Below are 26146 nucleotides of genomic sequence, written 5' to 3'. Positions count from 1 at the left end.
AAAGGCTTTGCTGGGAAAAGATACACTATCAACCGACCAAATGCGCTCCCGGGGGGGGAATGTGACAATAGTTGACCCAGGTGTGCTGTTTTCCTGGCTCTCGTTCAGAATTGAAGCCCTGTCCCCAGGCAACCCCACAAAAACTGTTCTCTCCTTCTGCCCCTTTCTTTCCACAGCCACACAGGGCCTCTGGTGAAAACGGATAGGGAGGGAGCTATTTGCTGACGTCTTCGTAGAGAACTGCAAAGTGAATACTGTTAATTTTGTTTTACAGATGGGAAAACTGAGGCTTAAGGTAGTAAAGTTACTTGCCCAAGGCCAATAAAAAGTTGTGATTGTCTCCACATGCAGTCCTTTCCCACTATGCTACAGTGGCACGGATAATTCTTTCCCCATATAAACTTTGTTACATCCTCCGACACAGTTAGTTTCACTCTCCTAGGTACTTCTGAATCGTTCACTTCATGTTTCTATTAAATCAATTGTCACAATATGTCATGAAAATTTGTGTAGATGCCTTTCTCTCCTACCACTTTCCTCAATAACTGGCAGTCAGGGATCAAACCTCTACTTATTTCACTATCCCTGGGGCCTAGAAGCAGTAAAGCAGTACCAAGCAAGTGCTTGTATGAATTAATAAAACTGTAAAACACACACACACACACATACACACAGGAAACTCCTAAGCCTTGTACACCTGATGCCCAAATATTTCCTACATGGCGGAACCAGACTAAATTGGAACCAAGCATTTTCTATTCAACTAGTAAATCAATGCTGTGTGTCTTATATGGATCCTTTTAGGATTGAGCAGACCTGTCATAAGTCAGTCTAGACATATTGATGCACTAATTGTGGCCCATAGGAGGGCTCAGGTAACTCTGAAAGGGAATCTTTCACATAGGAACCTGGACTAACCCAAACCTCAACTTCTGACTTATACTAGATGTCCTGTGGAAGCAAAAGCTGCATTTGGGGGGTGTCTACTGACCATGAGTTTAACAGAAATTAAAAAAAAAAAAAAAGATTGGGGGCTTACTACATAGAATTATATTAATGACAATTGTTAACCTGCTTTTATTTACATGCCATTCCTATTTATTTTTGAATTTATATCATGTACATGGGTTCTAATAAGTTGAGCTTGATGTAAATCCTCTCCAAGAACACAGTCATCTTTGGTGTACTGAACTTAGCTAGTTGGCTGTTTGTCACGGACAGGCATCTCCTAGTAGATCCTTTGCTGTCATGGAACCAGCTAGAGAGAGTGAAAGGCTTAAGAAGGAAAAAGTAAAAGACTTTCGTAATTGAGAGGCATTTCTCAGTTGTGTGGGAGGAAGAGGTATGTTTCTCTCTTGGTGAACAACAATCATACGTACATGAGCATGACGTATGCCCTGGGATCAGAAAAGCTGCTGGACCCTGCTCTTGCCAGAGAGAGTGAGAGGAAAGGGCTACAAGATTGGAAGGAGCCCCAGTCTCATCAGGAAGGATGTTAGAGGCTGGAATGTCCCAAAATACCATTATTCGGTTGTTTAGTAATGGTATTTATGTCCCTTTCCACAAGGCAAATCAAGCTGGTGGCCTGGTTTTTGTGTAGTATGGCAGCTAAGAATGGTTTTCACCTTTTTAAATGGTTGGCAAAAATCAAACGAATACTTTGTGATAGGAAAATTATTTTAAATTCAAGTTTGTCATGTCCACAAATAAGTTTTTTTTCAAAAGCAGCCATGCTCATTTGTTTACATGCTGTCTGTGGGTGCTTTCCAGTGATGGAAGGGTTAAGTAGTTACAACAGAGACTGTATGGCCCTCAAAGCCAAAAATATTTATTAAGTGGTTTTTTACAAAAGAAGTTTGCTGACTTCTGATAAAAAGGATGGGCACTTACGCTTATTGTTGGATTCTTGAATATGTTAACTTACGGAATTGGGTTGTATTTCACACACTGTTAGGTGCAGGGTGTGTATGTGTGTTTGTGTGCGCATGTACGTGTGAAGGGATGATTTGGCCACAGTATAATCATCTACTCGGAAGCCTCAATTAAAATTTCAGCAGTCCTCTCAGTAACAAGCACACATGATATTTCATATCAAATACTTTTAAATGGAGAGTTCTGGGCAATACAAAATGAATGACTCGCCGGAGGCGGGGCAAGATGGCGGACTGGTGAGCTGTATGTTTTAGTTACTCCTCCAGGAAAGTAGGTAGAAAGCCAGGAACTGCGTGGACTGGACACCACAGAGCAATCTGACTTTGGGCATACTTCATACAACACTCATGAAAACGCGGAACTGCTGAGATCAGCGAAATCTGTAAGTTTTTGCGGCCAGGGGACCCGCGCCCCTCCCTGCCAGGCTCGGTCCCATGGGAGGAGGGGCTGTCAGCTCTGGGAAGGAGAATGGAGAACTGCAGTGGCAGCCCTTATCGGAAACTCATTCTACTGATCCAAACTTCAACCATAGATAGACTGAGACCAGACACCGGAGAATCTGAGAGCAGCCAGCCCAGCAGAGAGGAGACAGGCATAGAAAAAAAAACAACACGAAAAACTCCAAAATAAAAGCGGAGGATTTTTGGAGTTCTGGTGAACATAGAAAGGGGAAGGGCAGAGCCCAGGCCCTGAGGCGCATATGCATATGCAAATCCCAAAGAAAAGCTGATCTCTCTGCCCTGTGGACCTTTCCTTAATGGCCCTGGATGCTTTGTCTCTTAGCATTTCAATGGCCCATTAGATCTCTGAGGAGGGCCCTTTTTTTTTTTTTTTAATCCTTTTTTCTTTTTCTAAAACAATTACTCTAAGAAGCCCAATACAGAAAGCTTCAAAGACTTGCAATTTGGGCAGGTCAAGTCAAGAGCAGAACTAAGAGAGCTCTGAGACAAAAGGCAATAATCCAGTGGCTGAGAAAATTCACTAAACACCACAACTTCCCAAGAAAACGGGGGTGTCCGCTCACAGCCATCATCCTGGTGGACAGGAAACACTCCTGCCCATCGCCAGCCCCATAGCCCAGAGCTGCCCCAGACAACCCAGTGTGACGGAAGTGCTTCAAATAACAGGCACACACCACAAAACTGGGCGTGGACATTAGCCTTCCCTGCAACCTCAGCTGATTGTCCCAGAGTTGGGAAGGTGGAGCACTGTGAATTAACAAAGCCCCATTCAGCCATCATTTGAGCAGACTGGGAGCCTCCCTCCACAGCCCAGCAGCCCAGAACCGCCCTGGGGGGACGGCACTCACCTGTGACATAGCACAGTCATCCCTCAACAGAGGACCCAGGGTGCACAGCCTGGAAGAGTGGCCCACTTGCAAATCTCAGGAGCCATACGCCAACACCAAGGACTTGTGGGTCAGTGGCAGAGACAAACTGTGGCAGGACTGAACTGAAGGGTTAGACTATTGCAGCAGCTTTAAAACTCTAGGATCACCAGGGAGATTTGATTGCTAGGGCCACCCCCCCTCCCTGACTGCCCAGAAACACGCCCCATATACAGGGTAGGCAACACCAACTACACATGCAAGCTTGGTACACCAATTGGACCCCACAAGACTCACTCCCCCACTCACCAAAAAGGCTAAGCAGGGGAGAACTGGCTTGTGGAGAACAGGTGGCTCGTGGACGCCACCTGCTGGTTAGTTAGAGAAAGTGTACTCCATGAAGCTGTGGATCTGATAAATTAGAGATAAGGACTTCAATTGGTCTACAAATCCTAAAAGAACCCTATCAAGTTCAGCAAATGCCACGAGGCCAAAAACAACAGAAAATTATAAAGCATATGAAAAAACCAGACGATATGGATAACCCAAGCCCAAGCACTCAAATCAAAAGACCAGAAGAGACACAGCACCTAGAGCAGCTACTCAAAGAACTAAAGATGAACAATGAGACCATAGTATGGGAGACAAAGGAAATCAAGAAGACCCTAGAAGAGCATAAAGAAGACATTGCAAGACTAAATAAAAAAATGGATGATCTTATGGAAATTAAAGAAACTGTTGACCAAATTAAAAAGATTCTGGACACTCATAGTACAAGACTAGAGGAAGTTGAACAATGAATCAGTGACCTGGAAGATGACAGAATGGAAAATGAAAGCATAAAACAAAGAATGGGGAAAAAAATTGAAAACATCGAAATGGACCTCAGGGATATGATAGATAATATGAAATGTCCGAATATAAGACTCATTGGTGTCCCAGAAGGGGAAGAAAAGGGTAAAGGTCTAGGAAGAGTATTCAAAGAAATTGTTGGGGAAAACTTCCCAAATCTTCTAAACAACATAAATACACAAATCATAAATGCTCAGCGAACTCCAAATAGAATAAATCCAAATAAACCCACTCCAAGACATATACTGATCACACTGTCAAACACAGAAGAGAAGGAGCAAGTTCTGAAAGCAGCAAGAGAAAAGCAATTCACCACATACAAAGGAAACAGCATAAGACTAAGTAGTGACTACTCAGCAGCCATCAGGGAGGCGAGAAGGCAGTGGCACGATATATTTAAAATTCTGAGTGAGAAAAATTTCCAGCCAAGAATACTTTATCCAGCAAAGCTCTCCTTCAAATTTGAGGGAGAGCTTCAATTTTTCACAGACAAACAAATGCTGAGAGAATTTGCTAACAAGAGACCTGCCCTACTGGAGATACTCAAGGGAGCCCTACAGACAGAGAAACAAAGAAAGGACAGAGAGACTTGGAGAAAGGTTCAGTACTAAAGAGATTCGGTATAGGTACAATAAAGGATATTAATAGACAGAGGGGGAAAATATGACAAACATAAACCAGAGGATAAGATGGCTGATTCAAGAAATGCCTTCACGGTTATAACGTTGAATGTAAATGGATTAAACTCCCCAATTAAAAGATATAGATTCGCAGAATGGATCAAAAAATATGAACCATCAATATGTTGCATACAAGAGACTCATCTTAGACACAGGGACACAAAGAAACTGAAAGTGAAAGGATGGAAAAAAATATTTCATGCAAGCTACAGCCAAAAGAAAGCAGGTGTAGCAATATTAATCTCAGATAAAATAGACTTCAAATGCAGGGATGTTTTGAGAGACAAAGAAGGCCACTACGTACTAATAAAAGGGGCGATTCAGCAAGAAGAAATAACAATCGTAAATGTCTATGCACCCAATCAAGGGGCCACAAAATACATGAGAGAAACACTGGAAAAACTAAAGGAAGCAATTGATGTTTCCACAATAATTGTGGGAGACTTCAACACATCACTCTCTCCTATAGATAGATCAACCAGACAGAAGACCAATAAGGAAATTGAAAACCTAAACAATCTGATAAATGAATTAGATTTAACAGACATATACAGGACATTACATCCCAAATCACCAGGATACACATACTTTTCTAGTGCTCATGGAACTTTCTCCAGAATAGATCATATGCTGGGACATAAAACAAGCCTCAATAAATTTAAAAAGATTGAAATTATTCAAAGCACATTCTCTGACCACAATGGAATACAATTAGAAGTCAATAACCATCAGAGACTTAGAAAATTCACAAATACCTGGAGGTTAAACAACACACTCCTAAACAATCAGTGGGTTAAAGAAGAAATAGCAAGAGAAATTGCTAAATATATAGAGACGAATGAAAATGAGAACACAACATACCAAAACCTATGGGATGCAGCAAAAGCAGTGCTAAGGGGGAAATTTATAGCACTAAACGCACATATTAAAAAAGAAGAAAGAACCAAAATCAAAGAACTAATGGATCAACTGAAGAAGCTAGAAAATGAACAGCAAACCAATCCTAAACCAAGTAGAAGAAAAGAAATAACAAGGATTAAAGCAGAAATAAATGACATAGAGAACAAAAAAACAATAGAGAGGATAAATATCACCAAAAGTTGGTTCTTTGAGAAGATCAACAAGATTGACAAGCCCCTAGCTAGACTGACAAAATCAAAAAGAGAGAAGACCCATATAAACAAAATAATGAATGAAAAAGGTGACATAACTGCAGATCCTGAAGAAATTAAAAAAATTATAAGAGGATACTATGAACAACTGTATGGCAACAAACTGGATAATGTAGAGGAAATGGACAATTTCCTGGAAACATATGAACAACCTAGACTGACCAGAGAAGAAATAGAAGACCTCAACCAACCCATCACAAGCAAAGAGATCCAATCAGTCATCAAAAATCTTCCCACAAATAAATGCCCAGGGCCAGATGGCTTCACAGGAGAATTCTACCAAACTTTCCAGAAAGAACTGACACCAATCTTACTCAAACTCTTTCAAAACATTGAAGAAAATGGAACACTACCTAACTCATTTTATGAAGCTAACATCAATCTAATACCAAAACCAGGCAAAGATGTTACAAAAAAGGAAAACTACCGGCCAATCTCCCTAATGAATATAGATGCAAAAATCCTCAACAAAATACTTGCAAATCGAATCCAAAGACACATTAAAAAAATCATACACCATGACCAAGTGGAGTTTATTCCAGGCATGCAAGGATGGTTCAACATAAGAAAATCAATCAATGTATTACAACACATTAACAAGTCAAAAGGGAAAAATCAATTGATCATCTCAATAGATGCTGAAAAAGCATTTGACAAAATCCAACATCCCTTTTTGATAAAAACACTTCAAAAGGTAGGAATTGAAGGAAACTTCCTCAACATGATAAAGAGCATATATGAAAAACCCACAGCCAGCATAGTACTCAATGGTGAGAGACTGAAAGCCTTCCCTCTTAAGATCAGGAAGAAGACAAGGATGCCCGCTATCACCACTGTTATTCAACATTGTGCTGGAAGTGCTAGCCAGGGCAATCCGGCAAGACAAAGAAATAAAAGGCATCCAAATTGGAAAAGAAGAAGTAAAACTGTCATTGTTTGCAGATGATATGATCTTATATCTACAAAACCCTGAGAAATCGACGTTACAGCTACTAGAGCTAATAAACAAATTTAGCGAAGTAGCGGGATACAAGGTTAATGCACATAAGTCAGTAATGTTTCTATATGCTAGAAATGAACAAACTGAAGAGACACTCAAGAAAAAGATACCATTTTCAATAGCAACTAAAAAAATCAAGTACCTAGGAATAAACTTAACCAAAGATGTAAAAGACCTATACAAAGAAAACTACATAACTCTACTAAAAGAAATAGAAGGGGACCTTAAAAGATGGAAAAATATTCCATGTTCATGGATAGGAAGACTAAATGTCATTAAGATGTCAATTCTACCCAAACTCATCTACAGATTCAATGCAATCCCAATCAAAATTCCAACAACCTACTTTGCAGACTTGGAAAAGCTAGTTATCAAATTCATTTGGAAAGGGAAGATGCCTCGAATTGCTAAAGACACTCTAAAAAAGAAAAACGAAGTGGGAGGACTTACACTCCCTGACTTTGAAGCTTATTATAAAGCCACAGTTGCCAAAACAGCATGGTACTGGCACAAAGATAGACACATAGATCAATGGAATCGAATTGAGAATTCGGAGACAGACCCTCAGATCTATGGCCGACTGATCTTTGATAAGGCCCCCAAAGTCACTGAACTGAGTCATAATGGTCTTTTCAACAAATGGGGCTGGGAGAGTTGGATATCCATATCCAAAAGAATGAAAGAGGACCCCTCCCTCACCCCCTACACAAAAATTAACTCAAAATGGACCAAAGATCTCAATATAAAAGAAAGTACCATAAAACTCCTAGAAGATAATGTAGGAAAACATCTTCAAGACCTTGTATTAGGAGGCCACTTCCTAGACTTTACACCCAAAGCACAAGCAACAAAAGAGAAAATAGATAAATGGGAACTCCTCAAGCTTAGAAGTTTCTGCACCTCAAAGGAATTTCTCAAAAAGGTAAAGAGGCAGCCAACTCAATGGGAAAAAATTTTTGGAAACCATGTATCTGACAAAAGACTGATATCTTGCATATATAAAGAAATCCTAGAACTCAATGACAATAGTACAGACAGCCCAATTATAAAATGGGCAAAAGATATGAAAAGACAGTTCTCTGAAGAGGAAATACAAATGGCCTAGAAACACATGAAAAAATGTTCAGCTTCACTAGCTATTAGAGAGATGCAAATTAAGACCACAATGAGATACCATCTAACACCGGTTAGAATGGCTGCCATTAAACAAACAGGAAACTACAAATGCTGGAGGGGATGTGGAGAAACCGGAACTCTTATTCATTGTTGGTGGGACTGTATAATGGTTCAGCCACTCTGGAAGTCAGTCTGGCAGTTCCTTAGAAAACTAGATACAGAGTTACCATTCGATCCAGCGATTGCACTTCTCGGTATATACCCGGAAGGTCGGAAAGCAGTGACACGAACAGATATCTGCACGCCAATGTTCATAGCAGCATTATTCACAATTGCCAAGAGATGGAAACAACCCAAATGTCCTTCAACAGATGAGTGGATAAATAAAATGTGGTATATACACACGATGGAATACTACGCGTCAGTAAGAAGGAACAATCTTGTGAAACATATGACAACATGGATGAACCTTGAAGACATAATGCTGAGTGAAATAAGCCAGCACAAAAAGAGAAATATTATATGCTGCCACTAATGTGAACTTTGAAAAATGTAAAACAAATGGTTTATAATGTAGAATGTAGGGGAACTAGCAATAGAGAGCAATTAAGGAAGGGGGAACAATAATCCAAGAAGAACAGATAAGCTATTTAATGTTCTGGGGATGCCCAGGAATGACTATGGTCTGTTAATTTCTGATGGATATAGTAGGAACAAGTTCACAGAAATGTTGCTATATTAGGTAACTTTCTTGGGGTAAAGTAGGAACATGTTGGAAGTTAAGCAGTTATCTTAGGTTAGTTGTCTTTTTCTTACTCCCTTGTTATGGTCTCTTTGAAATGTTCTTTTATTGTATGTTTGTTTTCTTTTTAACTTTTTTTTCATACAGTTGATTTAAAAAAGAAGGGAAAGTTAAAAAAAAAAAAAAAAAAAAGAAAAACAAGGAAAAAAAAAGATGTAGTGCCCCCTTGAGGAGCCTGTGGAGAATGCAGGGGTATTGGCCTACCCCACCTCCATGGTTGCTAACATGACCACAGACATAGGGGACTGGTGGTTGGATGGGTTGAGCCCTCTACCACAGGTTTTACCCTTGGGAAGACGGTTGCTGCAAAGGAGAGGCTAGGCCTCCCTATGGTTGTGCCTAAGAGCCTCCTCCCGAATGCCTCTTTGTTGCTCAGATGTGGCCCTCTCTCTCTAGCTAAGCCAACTTGAAAGGTGAAATCACTGCCCTCCCCACTACGTGGGATCAGACACCCAGGGGAGTGAATCTCCCTGGCAACGTGGAATATGATAGACCTGGCATCGTGGGACGGAGAACATCTTCTTGATAATGTGCAAGCCCACAAATGAAGGTCAGGGAAACTTAGTGCAAAATTTGAACAGCATTCTGTGAGTTGTAATCACATGCAATAAGTATTATGAAAGCAACGTAACAGGGCGTGCAAAATACAAGAGGCACAAACTTATTTACTTCATGAATAAAACCAATGAAAATGATAGATATACTTATAAGCTATGAGGGCTATGAAGACAGAAGAAAGAATGCAAACTTTCACCACTGGAGAAAAAAAGGAGGAATTATATCAGAAATATTTAATTATCTGAGTGAAAGATGAATTTTCCTTGAAATGTTTCTTACAAAAATGTAAACTTTTACTATAGGAGAAAATTTTATGCATAATATTTCCTGCCCCCAATGGCTAATTAATAGACCTGCAGTTTCAGTATTTTCTCTCCATGTACTTAAAAAAAAAAGGAAAGACAAAAACAAACCTTCAAATCTCTCTTCAAAATTAGAGGCTATGTGGGCAAGAGGTTGCTATTCTCATCAGGCAGAGATTGGCTTTGGCCCCTCACTTGAGAGGCATAGGTTTTGATTATACTCAGTGCCTAGCATGTCATTTAAAAAAATAATCAATAAATGCCCTTTTGAGGCTAACCAAGATTTATAAATGGATATAAATAATTTTAGTAGCTACTCTGTTGTGTTTTCTAACCCTTGTGCTTTGAAGCAATTTAAAGGGTGTAATCTTATAAACAAATTAAGGTAACAACCGACTTCATGATGTGATTAAAAAACTAATTCAGATGATAAAAGTTTTTAAGATACATAGTGGTAGTGTGTGTGACAAGTACTGAGAGGATATATTGAAGAATAGCATCTTTCTTCCAATCTTTCTTTCCGTTAATAACTTACTAGAAAAATAGAAAGCTAAATTTGATTTTTAAAAAACCAGTGATAGGGACTGGGTGGTAGCTGAATTTTCCATGAAAATTTTCCTATGCAAAGAGTTGGCCTGGACCACAAAAGGAGCCGGACACCTCTCAGGGACTGTGCTTCTAATGTACACCACTGCTCTGCAACAGGCTGAGCAATGGCCACTGTAAAAGACGATTTTCCATGAATTTCTCCAGGAATAGAGAATTTTCCTTAAATTAATTTGAATTAGAATTCAGCAAATGTGTTATTCACAACTATTTCTCCCTAGAAACAAGCTAAAAAAAAAAACATGCCTATCTCCTTTGCTCCTTTTGTCTAACTCACCAGTATACATGTAATCCATAGTGGCAAAATCTTTGAAAATGTACTTAGTATTCTTCAAAATAATCTTATGGGTTGTTTGCCTGCCTTTGCCAAACTCACTGGAGTTTGACAGATGGACTAAAGTTTAAATCTGTTAAAAAAAAAAAAAAAGTTTTGACTCTACCACTAGATCATCTTTAATGTTCTTCTTATATGAATCCCATGAAATAGTGAAATTATGGAAAATGATATGGTACATTTCTTTACCAATAATTCTTTGTAAGTAGATTTTTGGAAAAGTTGAGACATTAAGTTACTAACATACAGGAAGAATCAAAGGGCAGCGTCTGGGTGATTTAATACCATGCCTTGGCACGCAGTTTATTAACTTGTAGGTGTTCAATTCTGAAGTGAAGTTCCCTATATCCCATGACAAAGCCCTAAGCCATCTGTATCTGTTGCCTTTTTTAAAAAAGATTCTGACCTTTTTTTCCCCCAGCACAATCTGTACTCTTCCAGTTCTGTAAAAAAACTGGACTAAACTATGAAATTTTCAGAAAAAGGAACATGTTAACCAAAACAAATAGCAAAAGCTTTTATTTTTTTAAATTGAAATAGTCCCCTAAGATTAAAAAGAGAACACAGCAAAAAAAGAAGGTTTGCTATTTTTCATTCTAAAAAACTATTTTAAACTTCACATTTGTGGTTCATGCAGAATACAGCTTTATGTAGCCAATTTGGGGGTGTGTACACACACACACACACACACACATACACACCCGCATTCACAGGCATTATTTAAATAGAATTCTAATTAAGTGTCCCAGGAAAATGAAAACTCACATCAGGGTTTTTTCCTTCAAAGAGCCAACAAATTGATTTAGTTTGTGAATGCCTGTTTCTTTCAATTTTGATTAAAGAAAAGGATTAAGAGTCACTAAATGTATTTCCATGACATTTACCCAGCAGAAGGCATGATAAAGTCTAATGAAAACACCAGTCATTGAATAGATTCTCAAAACCCACTAAACAGAAATAACTTTTTTCAGGTGCCTCCCATGTCACCAAAAGAAATGCTGAAAGGCAGATGTGTTCTGAGACAAAAGCCAGGTGCCCTTTCATGTTAAAATGACATAGGAGCAATGCACACAAGAGGAATGTGCAGTTTGAAAAAGCCTGCGTTAAACAAAACACCCGTGTTCTCATCAGCTCCTTTCTATTATTTTTTCAAGGAACTGAAAAGGAACACCTTTTGCAATGGGAATCATAGGCATTTTCGTAGGTTCAGAAGTGCATTTGTGAAATGTGTCCCTGTTTAACTTTTATAAAGTTACAGGGCCCCAGACACTGACAAATGAGCTTCATTACATTCAAGGCTCAACATATTTGCTGTGACAACCTGTTTCACTTGAGGAATGGTATTTGCATATGAGGAAAAAGCCAGAATCAAGATTCCTATCTTGTCTTTTGGTTTCTGTTACATTAGTTCATAAAAGTTCATAGAATTTTAGAACTGGGAGGGAATAAGGTACTTTTAAGATGAGGAAATGGAAACCTAGAGACAAAGAAAAAGCTGAGGTTACAAGCCTCCTGAGTGGTCCAGGGAGAGAACAGGCTGACCGCGTCTTCAGGGTGTTAAGGTAGCAAAAATATCACAGGCTTTGAAATCAGGCCCAACATGTTATGTGCAAGCTCAGTCAACCGATTTGCAATTGGATCTCAGGCCGAGTTAAGCTTTCAGAAGCACAGTTTCCCGACCTGTGAAATGGGCATAGTATCTATCCCTGCAGTACTACTAAGAAACTTGGTACTTCCACATGCCAAGTGCCTGGCCAATGACAGGTGCTCAACAAAGGATATTTAATTTTCTATTTATAGAATTCAAGATTTTTTTTTTACTTTTGTTTAAAACTATAAATAACTTGAACTTAATGGATCCCTGTTTGCTATTTTTAAGGAATGAAAAGGTTTCCAAAAGTAACTGGATGCCCATCCTTATTTTCCTAGTATAGGCCAAGCAGGCCAATTTGATAACATGTTGGATCCATTAGGTCTTGTCAATTCAATCAGACAAGTAATCGATAAGCTAGTGAATTGTCTGGACTGAATTAATTGACTGTCTCTCATTATGTGTAAACAAGAACAAGTGTGGCTGTCCTTTTTTTCCCATGCAATTCTATAATGGGTATCTTTGATAAAACTAATATTTGTTAAAGCATATAGCAATTTCCATGTACCACATTTTGCTCTAAGCACTTTATGGATACAAACTCATTTAACTTCCTAATGAAGTAGTTTCAATAACTATTTCCACTTAGAGTCATTCAGTAAGAATGTGGTGGAGGTGGGATTTGAAACTAAGGTGTCTCATGCCAAAGTTCATGATCTTAACCATTACTCTCTATTTTCTCTCCACATTTTAATATACTGTGCAACCAATTACTACTTACAGCACACACAGCAACATAATGATACAAAGTCTTGCCCCTGCTCATCTACAAATCAAATATAAATGAATTTAAATATCCTAATAAAAAAATGTACTTTACTGAATGTACAAGTTCAAGATCTAAAGACAATGTTTTATCTGACTGTTCTGAGTTCGTATTTCCATGTAGTTTTTGTAAACACCATTCTTCTCCATTTCTGGCTACTTTTTCTCAGTTTCTTTTACCTGTCACATAACTTTTTACCAAGATTTGACTTTGATGACTTCTTCCATGCATATATTCTCCTTGGCTCCCATGGCTTCCACTGTACTTATAAGGGAAAGATTCCTGTCTACCCACCTCAGCAGTCTCTCTCCTAAGCCCCAGGGTGATATAGGACATTCCCAAGGGGCAGTCCCCCAAAGCAACCTCACCACGACCAGAACTTGATCCATCTTTTACCACCTAAACAAAACATGCTCCTTCTTGTTTTACTCTCTGGAGCGACCTCATCTACCAGGTATCGAGTCATAATATGTTATATTCTCCACCTGACCTTCCACGATGGTTATGTCTGTTGGGTCTGCCTGCCAAATATCTGTCCAGCTGTCCTCCCCAGTTTATCCCCATAGTCGTGGTCAGCTTTTCTTTAGATTCTTGCCACCTTTCATCAGGATCAATTTCTAAGGGTTTTATTTCCCTGTTTTATGTTCTATCCCTCCCCCCACCCCACTATATTGTTCATAATGTATTTGAAAGACAATTTGATCATGCCACACTCTGATTAACATCCTCCAGTTACTTTGGGATGAAGTCTAACTCTATTTCATCACACATGGCCCTGGTGATCAGGTCCCCACTGATTTCAGCTTCATCTTTTGCCTTGCCCCTACAAGTGTCCCAGTCTTCAGTCATATGGAAACACTGGCCATTCCTTGCTAGTGCTGGGAAAGATATGTGAATGAGCCTTCTATTTTGTTGCTCAAATGAGCATTATTTGTTATTCTAATCTTTAAGACAATATATTTACTGAATAATTTTTATTCCTAGTTATAAAGACTTTTAATTGAATTATTCTAAGCATTATAAACTTTTATATATTCTTTAATGGTGAATATATTTTCTATAAAAATATAGCTCCTCATATTTAATACTTCCATTGAAACCAAAAATTGCATAGTAGTAGCAGTTAATTTAACCCTGCAGGATAAGATGACTAACAATCCTAAATCTATACTTCTTTTTCAGCAGAACAAAAGAATATATAAAGGTTGGAGGTATTGTTACCCCACCACTCCTTACATGTGGCTTTGATGGAGATAGTTAAACTAAAGCCAAAAACAGAGGAAAGAAATTTGGGGAGCACCATCGTAGGATCCTGTGGTATTTTTAAGCTACTGAGTGATTTATATGTCAATACAAACAGAATTCAGGGGGAAAAAAAAAACACCTCATTTACTAATTCATTTATTTAAATGAGGTATAATTGGTAGGCTGTTTTAGAAGTCTTTACTTTTCTAAGTATATGAAGAAGGTCTGTTTATTTTTAAATTAAATAAGGTAAAACTTCAAAAACAAAAGTAAATCAACTACGTACAGTACTGGTACCTACGTTCAGATAACTGTACCTAATTCTCTATATTAGGTCCAATATGTTTCTGAAGGGTGACTCTCTAAGGTAAGTTAAAATAACTCCCTCCCTCCTCCCCACTGAAGAAAATAAGCACAACACTTCTTAACATTTTGCTACCAAACTAGATTTTTCTGCATCCTTTTTAGAGGTGGTACTAAAATGTGCTTGCTTGCCTAGGCTGACGGTTATGGGCAGGAGGCTAACAGGATCAACTACCCCCTCAGTGCCGCTGTGGCAACTTGCAAGAGCTCGCTCAGGGCTTTCCCATCACACTTCACACAGTGGATATTTGCAGAGGTGGCTGTGCCCCCCACCAGACCTAGAACTTCTTGCTGTCTTTCTCTTTGCTTTGCCTCCATTACCTCTCAGAGAGCTGTATGCTGAGGAAGCACTCAAGAGTTGGCTATTTAATTATTAATGCCTATGTTCCGTGTCTTCTCAATGGCTTTCTAACAAAGTAAAATTTTAGTAGATGAGGGAGAAAGACTGGTTTAAATTAATGAAAATTCTTAAAAATCAACTAAGTGGTTCTTTATCTTATTACTTCAAAATACCTTAGAAACCATCCTTAAGCAAGTAGGCACCCCCAGGTGGACACGCATAGGAACGAGGCTCTGGTGAACAGAAGAGACTGGCAGATTATTCACAAACTTGTCTGAGGTGCTGGAGAAACTGGAGTTTGATTCCAGCTCCAACACTTTTCCACTACATGACCCTGGGTCAGTGCTCTAACCTCAATCGTTTATAGGGATTTTTGTAGGTGATTAACATAGGTAAAGCAGTAGCAGAGCTGAGCACACTGCCCGGGATGTTTTAGGTCCCCATTAAGTATCAACACTCTTCTACCTATGATCCCTATTTCTGTTGACAGCATTCCTTCCTCCTGACCAAAGAGACTGAGATGAGAACATTCTTCAGTCTTTCTCTCCCTACCCTCATACCCAACCAATAAAAAGTCTTGTTGTTTCTACTGCTTTACTATTTCCCATGTACTCTTCCTTACTGACCATCAAACTGTCCAACAGGGAAATGTTTGAAGTGCTCTGAGGTCACGGACAATGGAAGGGGGTCTGCTCAAAGAACTTAAAAGACAGGTGAGGCTGAGGCAAGTTTGGAAAATAGGAGTTTTCTAACTAAAGAAATAGGAAGAAATGAGGCAGCTAGGCAGATCACACAAGCAGGGAGAACAAAGTCACGTTTGGAGAGTCATTCATCTGTATGGCTGAGAAATAGGCTAAGAGTGGGACAGGGTCAGCAACTGAGGCTAAACAGGTGAACAGAAGTCAAACAGGAAGGGTCCTGCATGCCCAGCTTAGGAAGATGTCCCCAAAGGCCCTGGCTCTCAGTATGTTTCACTTTGTCACTTGCTCGTACCTTCTGTAGAGGGCTTGTGCACTTGACCTTTGTCATGACAACGCGTGTGAGTCTTTTGTACTTGTTGACAAGTTCTCTGAAGATGGAGCTATGATTCTTACTGCCTTAAAAATAAAACACAAACCTCTGTAGTGCCTCTGATCCAGAAAATGCTTAACAAGTATTTATTTGACTTTGTCTATGAACAAGACCTTTCAAAGGTAGAACTGTTATGTTTTACTAAGTATTTTAAATATACTCAAAAGATTGTTTGTCATTGTTTTATCAAAATGATGGCAAAAGGAACGTATTAAATGACAGTTAATGCCAAATTATATGAATTATATATATTTTAGTAGTCTGAAGTGATTTTATTATAGTTCATTGTGATGAGTGTGTACTAAATTATCCTAACTCTCTTGCTTTGAACCTACTGTTCACAATAATAACATATATCTGTATCTATACAGATAAAATTTCAATTCAACAAATAACTGAGTTCCTGTGTGTGTTACTCACTGTATTTGCTGGTGATATAAAGAGGAATGATATCCCCTGTTGGACATATGCAACAACCTGCTATGTTTATGTTCAAAGTTAAAACCTAAGATTCACTGACATTAAGTAGCTTGTCTCAGTTCATCCAACCAATTAGGGGCCAAAGATGGAGTCAACCTTTTGCCTCCTGACCTCAAAAATTCAGTGCTACCTCTACTGTATTTTCCCATTTACCAGAAATTGCCAGTATTGCTCGTATTTGTCAGCAGTTTGGCCAAAAAACTTAGATTTTTCCCTGAAAATTGTCAGTATGTTTGTTATCTTGGCATCACTAAGCCCTAAGCTTTATCTAAGTTATCTAGACGGGGATCTGAAATGGAGCTTAACATAGAAAGAGTTACTTAATGAATATAGTGGAATTATGAACCGTAGCACCCCAATTATCTGAAGATCAGAGCTGGCAACCACAAACACCTGTGAACATGAAGGAAAAGCCAAAGGCCACCAAGATACACAGCTGTCATAAAGCCCATGATTTTGCTTTGTAGGAATATCATTAAATCACTCCAGAATCCCATTGAATAAATTAAGACACTAAATTAGAAGCAAGAAATACAGGAACAGCAGTGAGAAGTGATAAGGCAAGGGAAAGAAGTGGAAAAGCATAGGATGTGCAAGCATTTAGAAACAATATGTGTGGGTCTGCTTCAAATAGTGTCAATACCTGATAGTAATAATCAGAGCCCATGATAGTAATTATAAAAGCTTTAGTCATTAAGGATTAAACAACGCATAGCTTCCTTGATTTATGAAGAAAGGAAGGACATTTAAAATTTTTTAATCAAATGTTTACTTTTACATATAATGTGAACTAGTATTATAAAATTCAGTTATGAATTTTTGCTTTAATTAGAATTTTTATTTACAAACACCCTATACTCACCAAGCAAAAAATTAATGAGTTATTTTTCATAAAGTGAGTAGATAAGAAATGTGCCTTAAGTTTACTATTTTTTTGGATCTAGAGGTTTATAGTTTTTGTATGAATTAAAGTGAATATTAGATAAGATTGGCTAAATGAGTTTCATGTTTCCAGATTTATTTGGAACTGAACATTTTTAAATGTTGCAGTTACTTATAAAATTGGGTTTTAAGTTTATTATCTTGTCTTTTCCTTACTCATTGTTAAACCGTAATATTCTGCAGAACACCGATAAATCCCTTTCAATTTTTAAGTCGTCATACATACCACTAGAGGGGTCTAGTTGAATCTTTTTCTGACCCTCTTCTAAGATACAACATCTGGTTCTAGTGCACCATCTAGTGGCTGTAGGAATCACTGATGCCTGAGTGTTGCATGTACTGCATTTTAGAAATTACAATGATGTACATTTTCAGAAAATGAGAATTTCAAACAGCAATACTGAACCCATAAAATTATTTCATTCTAAAATTAAATTTAAATAATTTAATAAGCAATAAAATTCTTAAATGAAATGAGGGAAATACACAGGACATAGCTATGCACAGTACAAGTTTAAATGATTATATTAATTTAAATATGCTGCATATTTATTTAAATACACTGCTTCATGTAGAAGAAGCACACACAATTTAGGCCAGTGAATAAGAACAATGTATCTGCTGACAATAATATATATGTGATTGCTGAGATATATATATATATATTTTTTTCCCTCCTTTTAAAATAAGTGCCTAGACAGATTTACCACAAGCAGATGTTAGTAAAGGTATTTAAAAATATTTGGCCCAATCTTCATGAGATTAGCTAAACTTCAAATTCATGAAAATGTACTTAATTTATTTTTAAATTTAAAATAGCACTCTTCAGCATTTGTTTTCTCTAAATTCCTTGCTAGTATCTAGAAAATATTCCTCTTTCACATTCTTAAAAATATGTTTAATTTGTTGCTTAAGTCCTAAATAAACAGAAGACTTGTCAGGTACTAATAAAGCCCCAAAAGATCAAGTATTAAATGGCAAAATTAACATGACTTTCTCAAAGAAAAGATTCTCATTGCTGCTTGTTCACCTCCCATAGCGTGCAAGACTCTCATAAGTCATCTGTTACAATCCCAAACTCCCCATTAATTATTATTGGTCACACAATACAACTTACTCAATATGCCCGAAGCAAAGGTAAGGCTATAAAGATATTTATTTAAAGCAACGCAAGCCAACCTGAATCCCTATAGAACTCGTGTTGATTTCATTTTGAATATCATGCTATAAAGTCTTGCATAGAAGCCAGCGTCGGCTCACTTTGAACCAGTTGTAGCGTATCTACTGAATTTCTCTATTTCTTTTTAGAAGTCTCTAGGACCATGTCTCAGGGCTTTTTCCTTGAATCTGTCCAATTACTACATTCACCATTTGCTGGTAAAGATGGAACAGCTAAAGGAGAAACTTAAAAGTACTAAAAGGTGAGCAGAGAAAGGCTTCTAAGTGGTTCCAATTTAGTAGAATAATGGGTCTATCAATAATGGGTCTAATTCTGAGAATTAAACTACTAATTTCTCAGACTCAAAAGGGTATGTCCAACCTTCAGAATAATGCTTCTGTTTGTTCCACATCTCCAACAAGAGATCATCCAAACGCTTTCAGTGGTTGGGAATGCACTATTCCCCAAGGGAAGCCAAAACATGAGGGACAGCTCCCACTGTATGCATGCTGACATTTAAAAGAAATTGGAAAATCAGTAGTAAGTACAGGAGAGGGATCAGGTCAACAGTTCTTAATTTAGATGTCCTAACAAAGACTATCAACTGCAAAAAGACTTAGCTTATTCCTTGCATATATTAGGACAAGTTCATTACCAAGATGTCTTCCTACAACGTGTGGTATGTAAACTTAAGACATAGTTATAAATTGAAGTGTATTCAGAATGACACAGTCGAGACAACTGGGGATGTCCGATTTGGAGACATGAAGATGTCACTGGTTTGAGAAGGTTCGGAAGAACACCAGGGCCTATAATTATGCGAAAATTAAAAATTAAAAATTAAAAATTAAAAATTAAAAAGAGGCCACAATGTAGCAGGGCCAAACACAGTTCAACACTGTAAGGCACGAGACTGCCCTCACACATTTTATCCAACTTACCCTGTAGAAGAATAAGCTCTCTGTGACTTGAAGTGCTAAAAGGGAGGTGGAGAAATTACTGTTGTGGGAACAATACTAGGCCAGGAGTCACACATGTACTAAGGAAAGAATAATACCTGTTGTACCAGGTTGTTTTAAGGCTCAAATAAAAGAAAACCGTCAGTTTGCAGAAAACTGCATGGAACTGACTTGCTCTCTGAGAGGAATGGCATACAAAGGATTCTCCTGATTAGGAAACAAGCTAGATGGTGATGCATAAAGTCCACTTTGATCCTAAGAGCCTATGATTTCATGTTATTAAGAAGCTAAACTAAATATTCCACATCAGCACTCAAGGTTTATATTGTTTAGAATTATAATATGAAAGTAGAGAAGACATGGTTTGCGCATTATATGTTAAAACCTGTAAGATGCAATCCTATAATGTGCCATGGAGTTAAATCCTTTAATAGTACCAAATTAAAAATTTTCCTGTTTCACTGTTCATCACTGAGATAAATGGAATAGAGTCATTTGTGTGAGGATGAGGCTAATATATATTCTGAGAAACTCAAAGAAAATAGGTATAACTCAAAATATGCAAGCACTCATTAAAGGAGGATCATTATTTTTAATCGCAGCGGATCACATAAAAAGTCAGTAAATATGACCTGATCACTCTTACTGCTACAATTTGTGTTCACAATACACTGACATGATGAAACATGCTTATTCTATTTTCATGTCTTCTCTGAACTCATTCCTCTGTCTCAATGATAAAGTGATTAAAAAATAGTGCCTATAAAACAGAAGAAATCTCTTATGGGGAAGCTCAAATCAATGGAGAAGGAAGAATTTGGAATTAAGTAGGCAAGGGAAAAGAATTGGGAACAGGGAGGAAAAATGGAACCAACAGTTTGAAAATGTGTTGAATTAACTATCTTGGAAACATTAGAAGGATGAAGTCTTAGATGAACAAAAGTAAACTGCAGATGTATAATATTTTTTTGACTTAAGGAAAACTTCCTGTGCCATAATTTCATCACACACACACCTAGCCTCACTATTTGGAGTCAAGAAGCAGTCTCTGTAAAGCAGCTTTGAAAACAGTCCACTGAACTAAAGTGGGCAAAATAAGTGGGAAGAATACTGATTTAAATTACTTTGCTACCTAAACTGAGAAATAGTGTACTGTGGTCTTCTAATATTTGAGAGGGAATACTATTTACTCAGTGATATGAGAGTCTGCTGCAATTGGAATTCCAAGGTAGAGGCAGGTGAAGTCTGAGTTCCTGCTGAGGACAGTCACTGGGCTTGCTCATTCTGTGGCACGTAGCTGCCAGGGATGTGTGTGTGTGAATGAGTTTCCTGGTTCTTTTTGCCTCTTCAAGTTTTACTCATTCCAGTTACCATTTTTCCGAAAAAACTTATTGTAGTTGCTCCTGCCTTCAGTCTCTTGCCAGTGCTTCCCACTGGTAGTGCCCAACGGGATCCAGAAGCAGTGGAAGCCAGGTCATGCCAGCCAAGGGTCCGGGCCTTCAGAGGCCTACAGCAGGGCAGACAAGGGCAGCTGATGGATGGGGATGTGTAGGGACTACAGGAAGAATCACTAGCTCATTTCCTGGATGGATGGATGGATGGATGGTGGGATAATCAGTGATTCACTTGTGGTCTCAATTTCCTTCTCTGAAACCGTGAATACTAAAAAATTCTCTCCTTCTACAAAAAAGTACCAGGGAAAATCAAATGGAATTAAATGGAAATGGTTTTAAAATTGCCCAAAGTGCTACGTAATGTGCAAGTGTGTGCACGTGTGTCTTTACTTGGTTAGTTGGGGGGTGGGGATTGAGAGGAGAAAAAAATGTGGTCTAACAGTAAAAGTTGTTAAAATGCTTCCTTTAATATTAGAGAATAATTTGTTTCAGCTTATTGTTTAATATGCTATGTGGACATTTTTAAGCCTGAAAAACTACACAGTGATTAAGTGGTGATGGTGATTATGAGAAAAACTAGATCATTTTCACACCATCTCAAAAGCTCTTAAGAAATAGAAGACATACTTCATTGGTTTCTAAATTCACCAAGACTTAAGCCCTTTTCAACTCACAGAGAGAATGTGTTCCACCCAGGAGGAAGGAACAAAGTGCATAATGGCTGTGATGGTTAATTTCACATGTCATCTTGGCTAGGTTATAGTGTCCAGTTGTTTGGTCAAGCAAGCATTGGCCTGATTGTTACTGTGGGGGCATTTTGTGGATGGATTTGCATCTAGAATCAACAAAGGAAGATTGCCTCAGCAATCAAGGCAGTCTCCTCATCCAATCAGCTGGACTTAAAAGCCAGAACTGAGGATTTCAGCAATCAGAAAGAAGAATTTTTGCTTCTACTTCAGCCAGCCAGCTTCTTCTTGGGATTTCAACTTCACCTTTATTGGAGTTTCCAGCTTGCTGCCTGCCCTAATGGAATTTGGACCAGCCAGCCCCCAAAGTCACCAGAGCCAATTCCTATACTAACTCTCTTAATATGTACGTGTATATATATATACATCCTGTTGGTTCTGTTTCTCTGGAGAACCCTGACTCAACACAATGAGTGAGTTCAAAATGCCATTATAGCAAGCTTGTGGCCTGGAGCTGAGTGGCTGCCCTTTTTGGACTCTCACTAACCCTCAGGTAAGAAGCCCCGCAGAGCTGTACCTGTATGTGTCCTCCGATGAGCCTTCAGGTGAGAACTTTTTGTGTACACTTTGTTGCATCCCTCAAAATCACATCTGTGGATACGCCGTTTTCTGGAATCTGGGGATTCAGAACGTCTCTGGCGTCTTGTGCTCTCAATACTAAATGGTGAAATTGAACTGAAAAAAGAAAAAAAATGGAGTTAAATGGTGAGAAACAGTATGACTCCATCTTAGTTCTACTGGCATGAGAAGTTGGTCTCATCATCTACAGCTTCATACAGCCTCAAAGCCACTGTGTCTACATGTCCTGCTGACACATCTTCTTTCTTAATTTCTATGGCAGGCAGTGTGACATCATTTCTGGTGAAATACTTAGAAAGGCATACTTAAAAAAAGAAACAATAAAAACCAAGTGAAAGCAATGGTAGGTAAATAAATGTCCCTTATCAGTATAATCTGGTCAGATTTATACCCAATAATTTTGAACTTTTCAATACTCTTAAAGAACATTTTAGGAAGCTGCTATAGATAAATCATAAAATAAATGTATTTAACAGGCAAGTCTGAACTGCATGTGACAGCATACAAAATAGTGTAAAATCACAATGTACATTTTAAAACAACTGAGGTCAGGCTGAAAGAAATGACATCAGAACATCAATAACATGACTCATGACAAGCTATTTCTTTTGAGTAAAATGTATCTGACATTTAAAGTTTCCAGCTGCTGGTTTTTCATGGTGAGGAATAAAGTAGATTGCATTTAAAGATTAGCTGTACTACCATTACAAAAAAAAATTTTAACACCCCAGTAGAAAAACAGGATTAGTTTCTAATGTCAGGTAGTTGATTAGCCTGTACTTCTTCTTACCTTAGTCTCTTTTCATTGAAATAGAAATGAAGAATATGACAGACATTTAAGTTTAAATTGTTTAAAATTACAGTGACAAACAATAAAAATAACAATTACCCAAAAAATGTCATTATTGAAAATTTATCACTGCTAACACTGACATATTTTCTTCGATTTTTGTTATGATGCTTTTAAAAATTTGATTAGTAAATCATTTCCTAAAAAAATTGAGTATTACAGATAAAGATAAATTTCCTGTTCTCTTCCACCATTATTCTGAAGCTTTTTTTCCTCTTCCCAGAGAAAAACATCTATTACCTATTTTCCTTAGATCTTGCCAATTTGTTTAAAATACATTTACCTATACATTATGTGTACTAATAGAAATTAATAATATTGTTTGGTGCTTAAGAGTCACATAAATAACAAGCTTTTGTATCATTCTATAAATTGTTCTACAACTTTCTTTTTTTCTCATTCAACATTAAACATTTTAGACCTATCCATTTTGATGCAAATGGCTGTAGTTCATCCTACTGAAGTGCTATATATTGCATTTCATTTATTTAAAAATGTATTTTTCATATTTTAACATCTCTAAAGTCAGATGCTGCTTACACAATAGCCTATCATAGTTTAATTTGCATAGTTTTTTCTTTATTAGTGGTACATAAAATAAGGTTGCTTCTTACAATAGATGGCATTTTAACTTAGATCAGGTGTCAGCAAACTTTTTCTTTAAAAGGCCAGATAGTAAATGTTTATTTATACTTTGAGGGCCTTACAGTCTCTGTTGTTACTAAGCAATTCTGTCATTGTAGTGCAAAAGCAGCTCTAGATGATACAGAAACAAATAAGCGTAGCTGTATTCCAATAAAACTACAAAAACAGGGTGGGCTGCTTTTGGTCCATGGTATGAGTTTGCCCACCCCTGACTTCAATGAAATTTGATAGCAGCTCAAGGAATATACCCCCCAGAGTTTTCAGATCCATTCCCCAAGAGATGGAATTAGATTTTTTTTCCCAATATTTCATAATTATATTGCTCCAGTGAGCTTCCTTTTGAGTATCTCCTTCTGCATACGTGCCTTTTAAGTTTTTAATGTATGTTTTCCCTTGTACAAATGAATTCAACAGCCAAAGCTTTATATTATTATGTAAGATTAAATATAAATGACATGTATCTATGTGTCTTAAACAGTTTTAAGTAAGAGCTATATTAGTACAATGAAAGAACATATGGTGTTCCTAAAACACCTGTTTGACCTTCTTATCAATCAATGTGGATTTGTGGTTTTCCATATACTTGACTCAGTTGCAAGGACTGGAACCTATTGTGCAAAGAGTCAGAATAGTTTGGCCTGCCCCACAGAAGAAAAACTTTAGTCATACCTGACAAGGAACATGCTGTCACAGGGGTGTGATTCAAGTAAACAGGTAAGACTGTGTGTGCAATGATACAGAATTCATTTCTTGCATTTCTAGTCATGAAAATAAATATGGGACTTGGCTCTCAGGACCTAAAAATAGAAGCTACTGTTCTGTACAATGTTTGACATCTTTTAAAATGGATATAATGATATATTTGTTTTCTTCTTCCAAATATAAAAAGTGTATGCAGTAAGAACACTTTGTTGTCCATAATACTTCCTACACATTAATATATGGAAGTCTAAATGTAACTATGCATGAACATACACACACAGTTTTGCCTGTAGCTGATTTTAGCTATTTATCTTCCTATGCATTTGTGCATACTGAGAGAAGTAGAAAATAAATCTAAAATCAAAACCAATAAACTGCTAAATGATCCTCAAGAGACCAATGGAGTAATTTGGCTATACAGTTCATCAACCACTTAACTGTATGGCAGGCATAGAAACAAATGCAAAAGCTTCAGAATAGCCTGAAATTACTTGGCTAAATGTTCTGAGTTTTTAAGTTAGGTGGACGGCCTTAATGCTACAAAACCTCATACACTGATTTTCACAAGATGAAGGTGAAACTGTTTTGGGACTGTTATGAAGAACCAACACCTAGATGTAGCTTCTGGTATGTGCAATAAATAGCTGTACTCAGTAAAACTGTCTTTGATGTGGCGCAGTGGGTACAAATTTCTGCTTCTCCCATTTTAAATGGCACATACGCTCTCCGAAGATGTTGAAGCACCCTTTGCTAGGCTCTGCCTTTCAGAATGACTTATTCAATCCTGGAAAGATAGGGAGCTAGGTGGAGCTGGGGTAGAAGCGGGGACCAAAGTAGGGGGAAATGAAGCAGGGTAAGAAGATAACCTGACTCCAAGGAGGGCCACTGGGGCCCCCAGTATGATTTCATACTTGGTGGGTACCATCAGGGATGGTTACTCTGGGCTGGGAGTTTGGCCAAGCCAGGTTCATGGCCAGTAAAGGCAACAGCCAAGGTGCTGGTACCAAGTAATCTTGTCCTTCTAAAGCCTAAGACATTGTAGGCATTCAAGAAATGTTTGCTAAATCAAACAAATGGATGGATAAATGAATGAGAGTTAAAAGTCAGGTGTGCCTAATTTTTAATTTAATCAGTTGCTTAGTTAATCCTTAATTGGTTAAATTATCCTTACTATGATCCTTTGATTACAAGTCTTCAGATAATGGGTACTCAGTTCCTGACTCCCACTCCCACTTCTCTAAGTTTATATATTAAATGCTACACAAAGTAGCTGCTGAATTTCAGGCAGTCTGAGTAACCAAGAAAACTGCATTATACAAGTGCCTCAGTTCTTTGCTCTAAGTTCAGGAGAAGGGCATACTGAAGCACTACTTACAATTAAAATTTTCAGTGGGAGGCTACCGAGATCTCTTGATACATGTGCAGGATGCTGGTGAATGAGATCAGTAATTGCAGAATCTTCCCTGTGATCGTAGTAAACATCGGGATAAGCAGGAAAGGGCAAAGGAATGGTCTTTACACCCAGCAGTATTATCCTGTCACATCCCACTCTGGGGCCATCCATAAGCATGAC

General features: G+C 37.9%; 1 protein-coding gene across 5 annotated transcripts in view; it reads right to left on the bottom strand.

The window, feature by feature from the left end:
- The window catches only part of KLF12 (Kruppel like factor 12), a 512320-nt gene that overhangs the window by 10372 nt on the left and 475802 nt on the right, over positions 1 to 26146 (bottom strand). For all 5 annotated transcript variants that reach the window (XM_037799597.1, XM_037799598.1, XM_037799595.1 and 2 more), the window contains one exon: positions 22315 to 22472. In XM_037799597.1, the coding sequence (XP_037655525.1) occupies positions 22315 to 22472 (158 nt within the window). The remainder of the gene's footprint in view (positions 1 to 22314; positions 22473 to 26146) is intronic.

The sequence above is a fragment of the Choloepus didactylus genome, chromosome 12 (genome assembly GCF_015220235.1).
Source record: "Choloepus didactylus isolate mChoDid1 chromosome 12, mChoDid1.pri, whole genome shotgun sequence".
NCBI classification, from domain to species: Eukaryota; Metazoa; Chordata; class Mammalia; order Pilosa; family Megalonychidae; genus Choloepus; species Choloepus didactylus.
The sequence above is the reverse complement of the archived record's forward strand: the minus strand, read 5'-3'. Positions and strand labels throughout refer to the sequence as shown.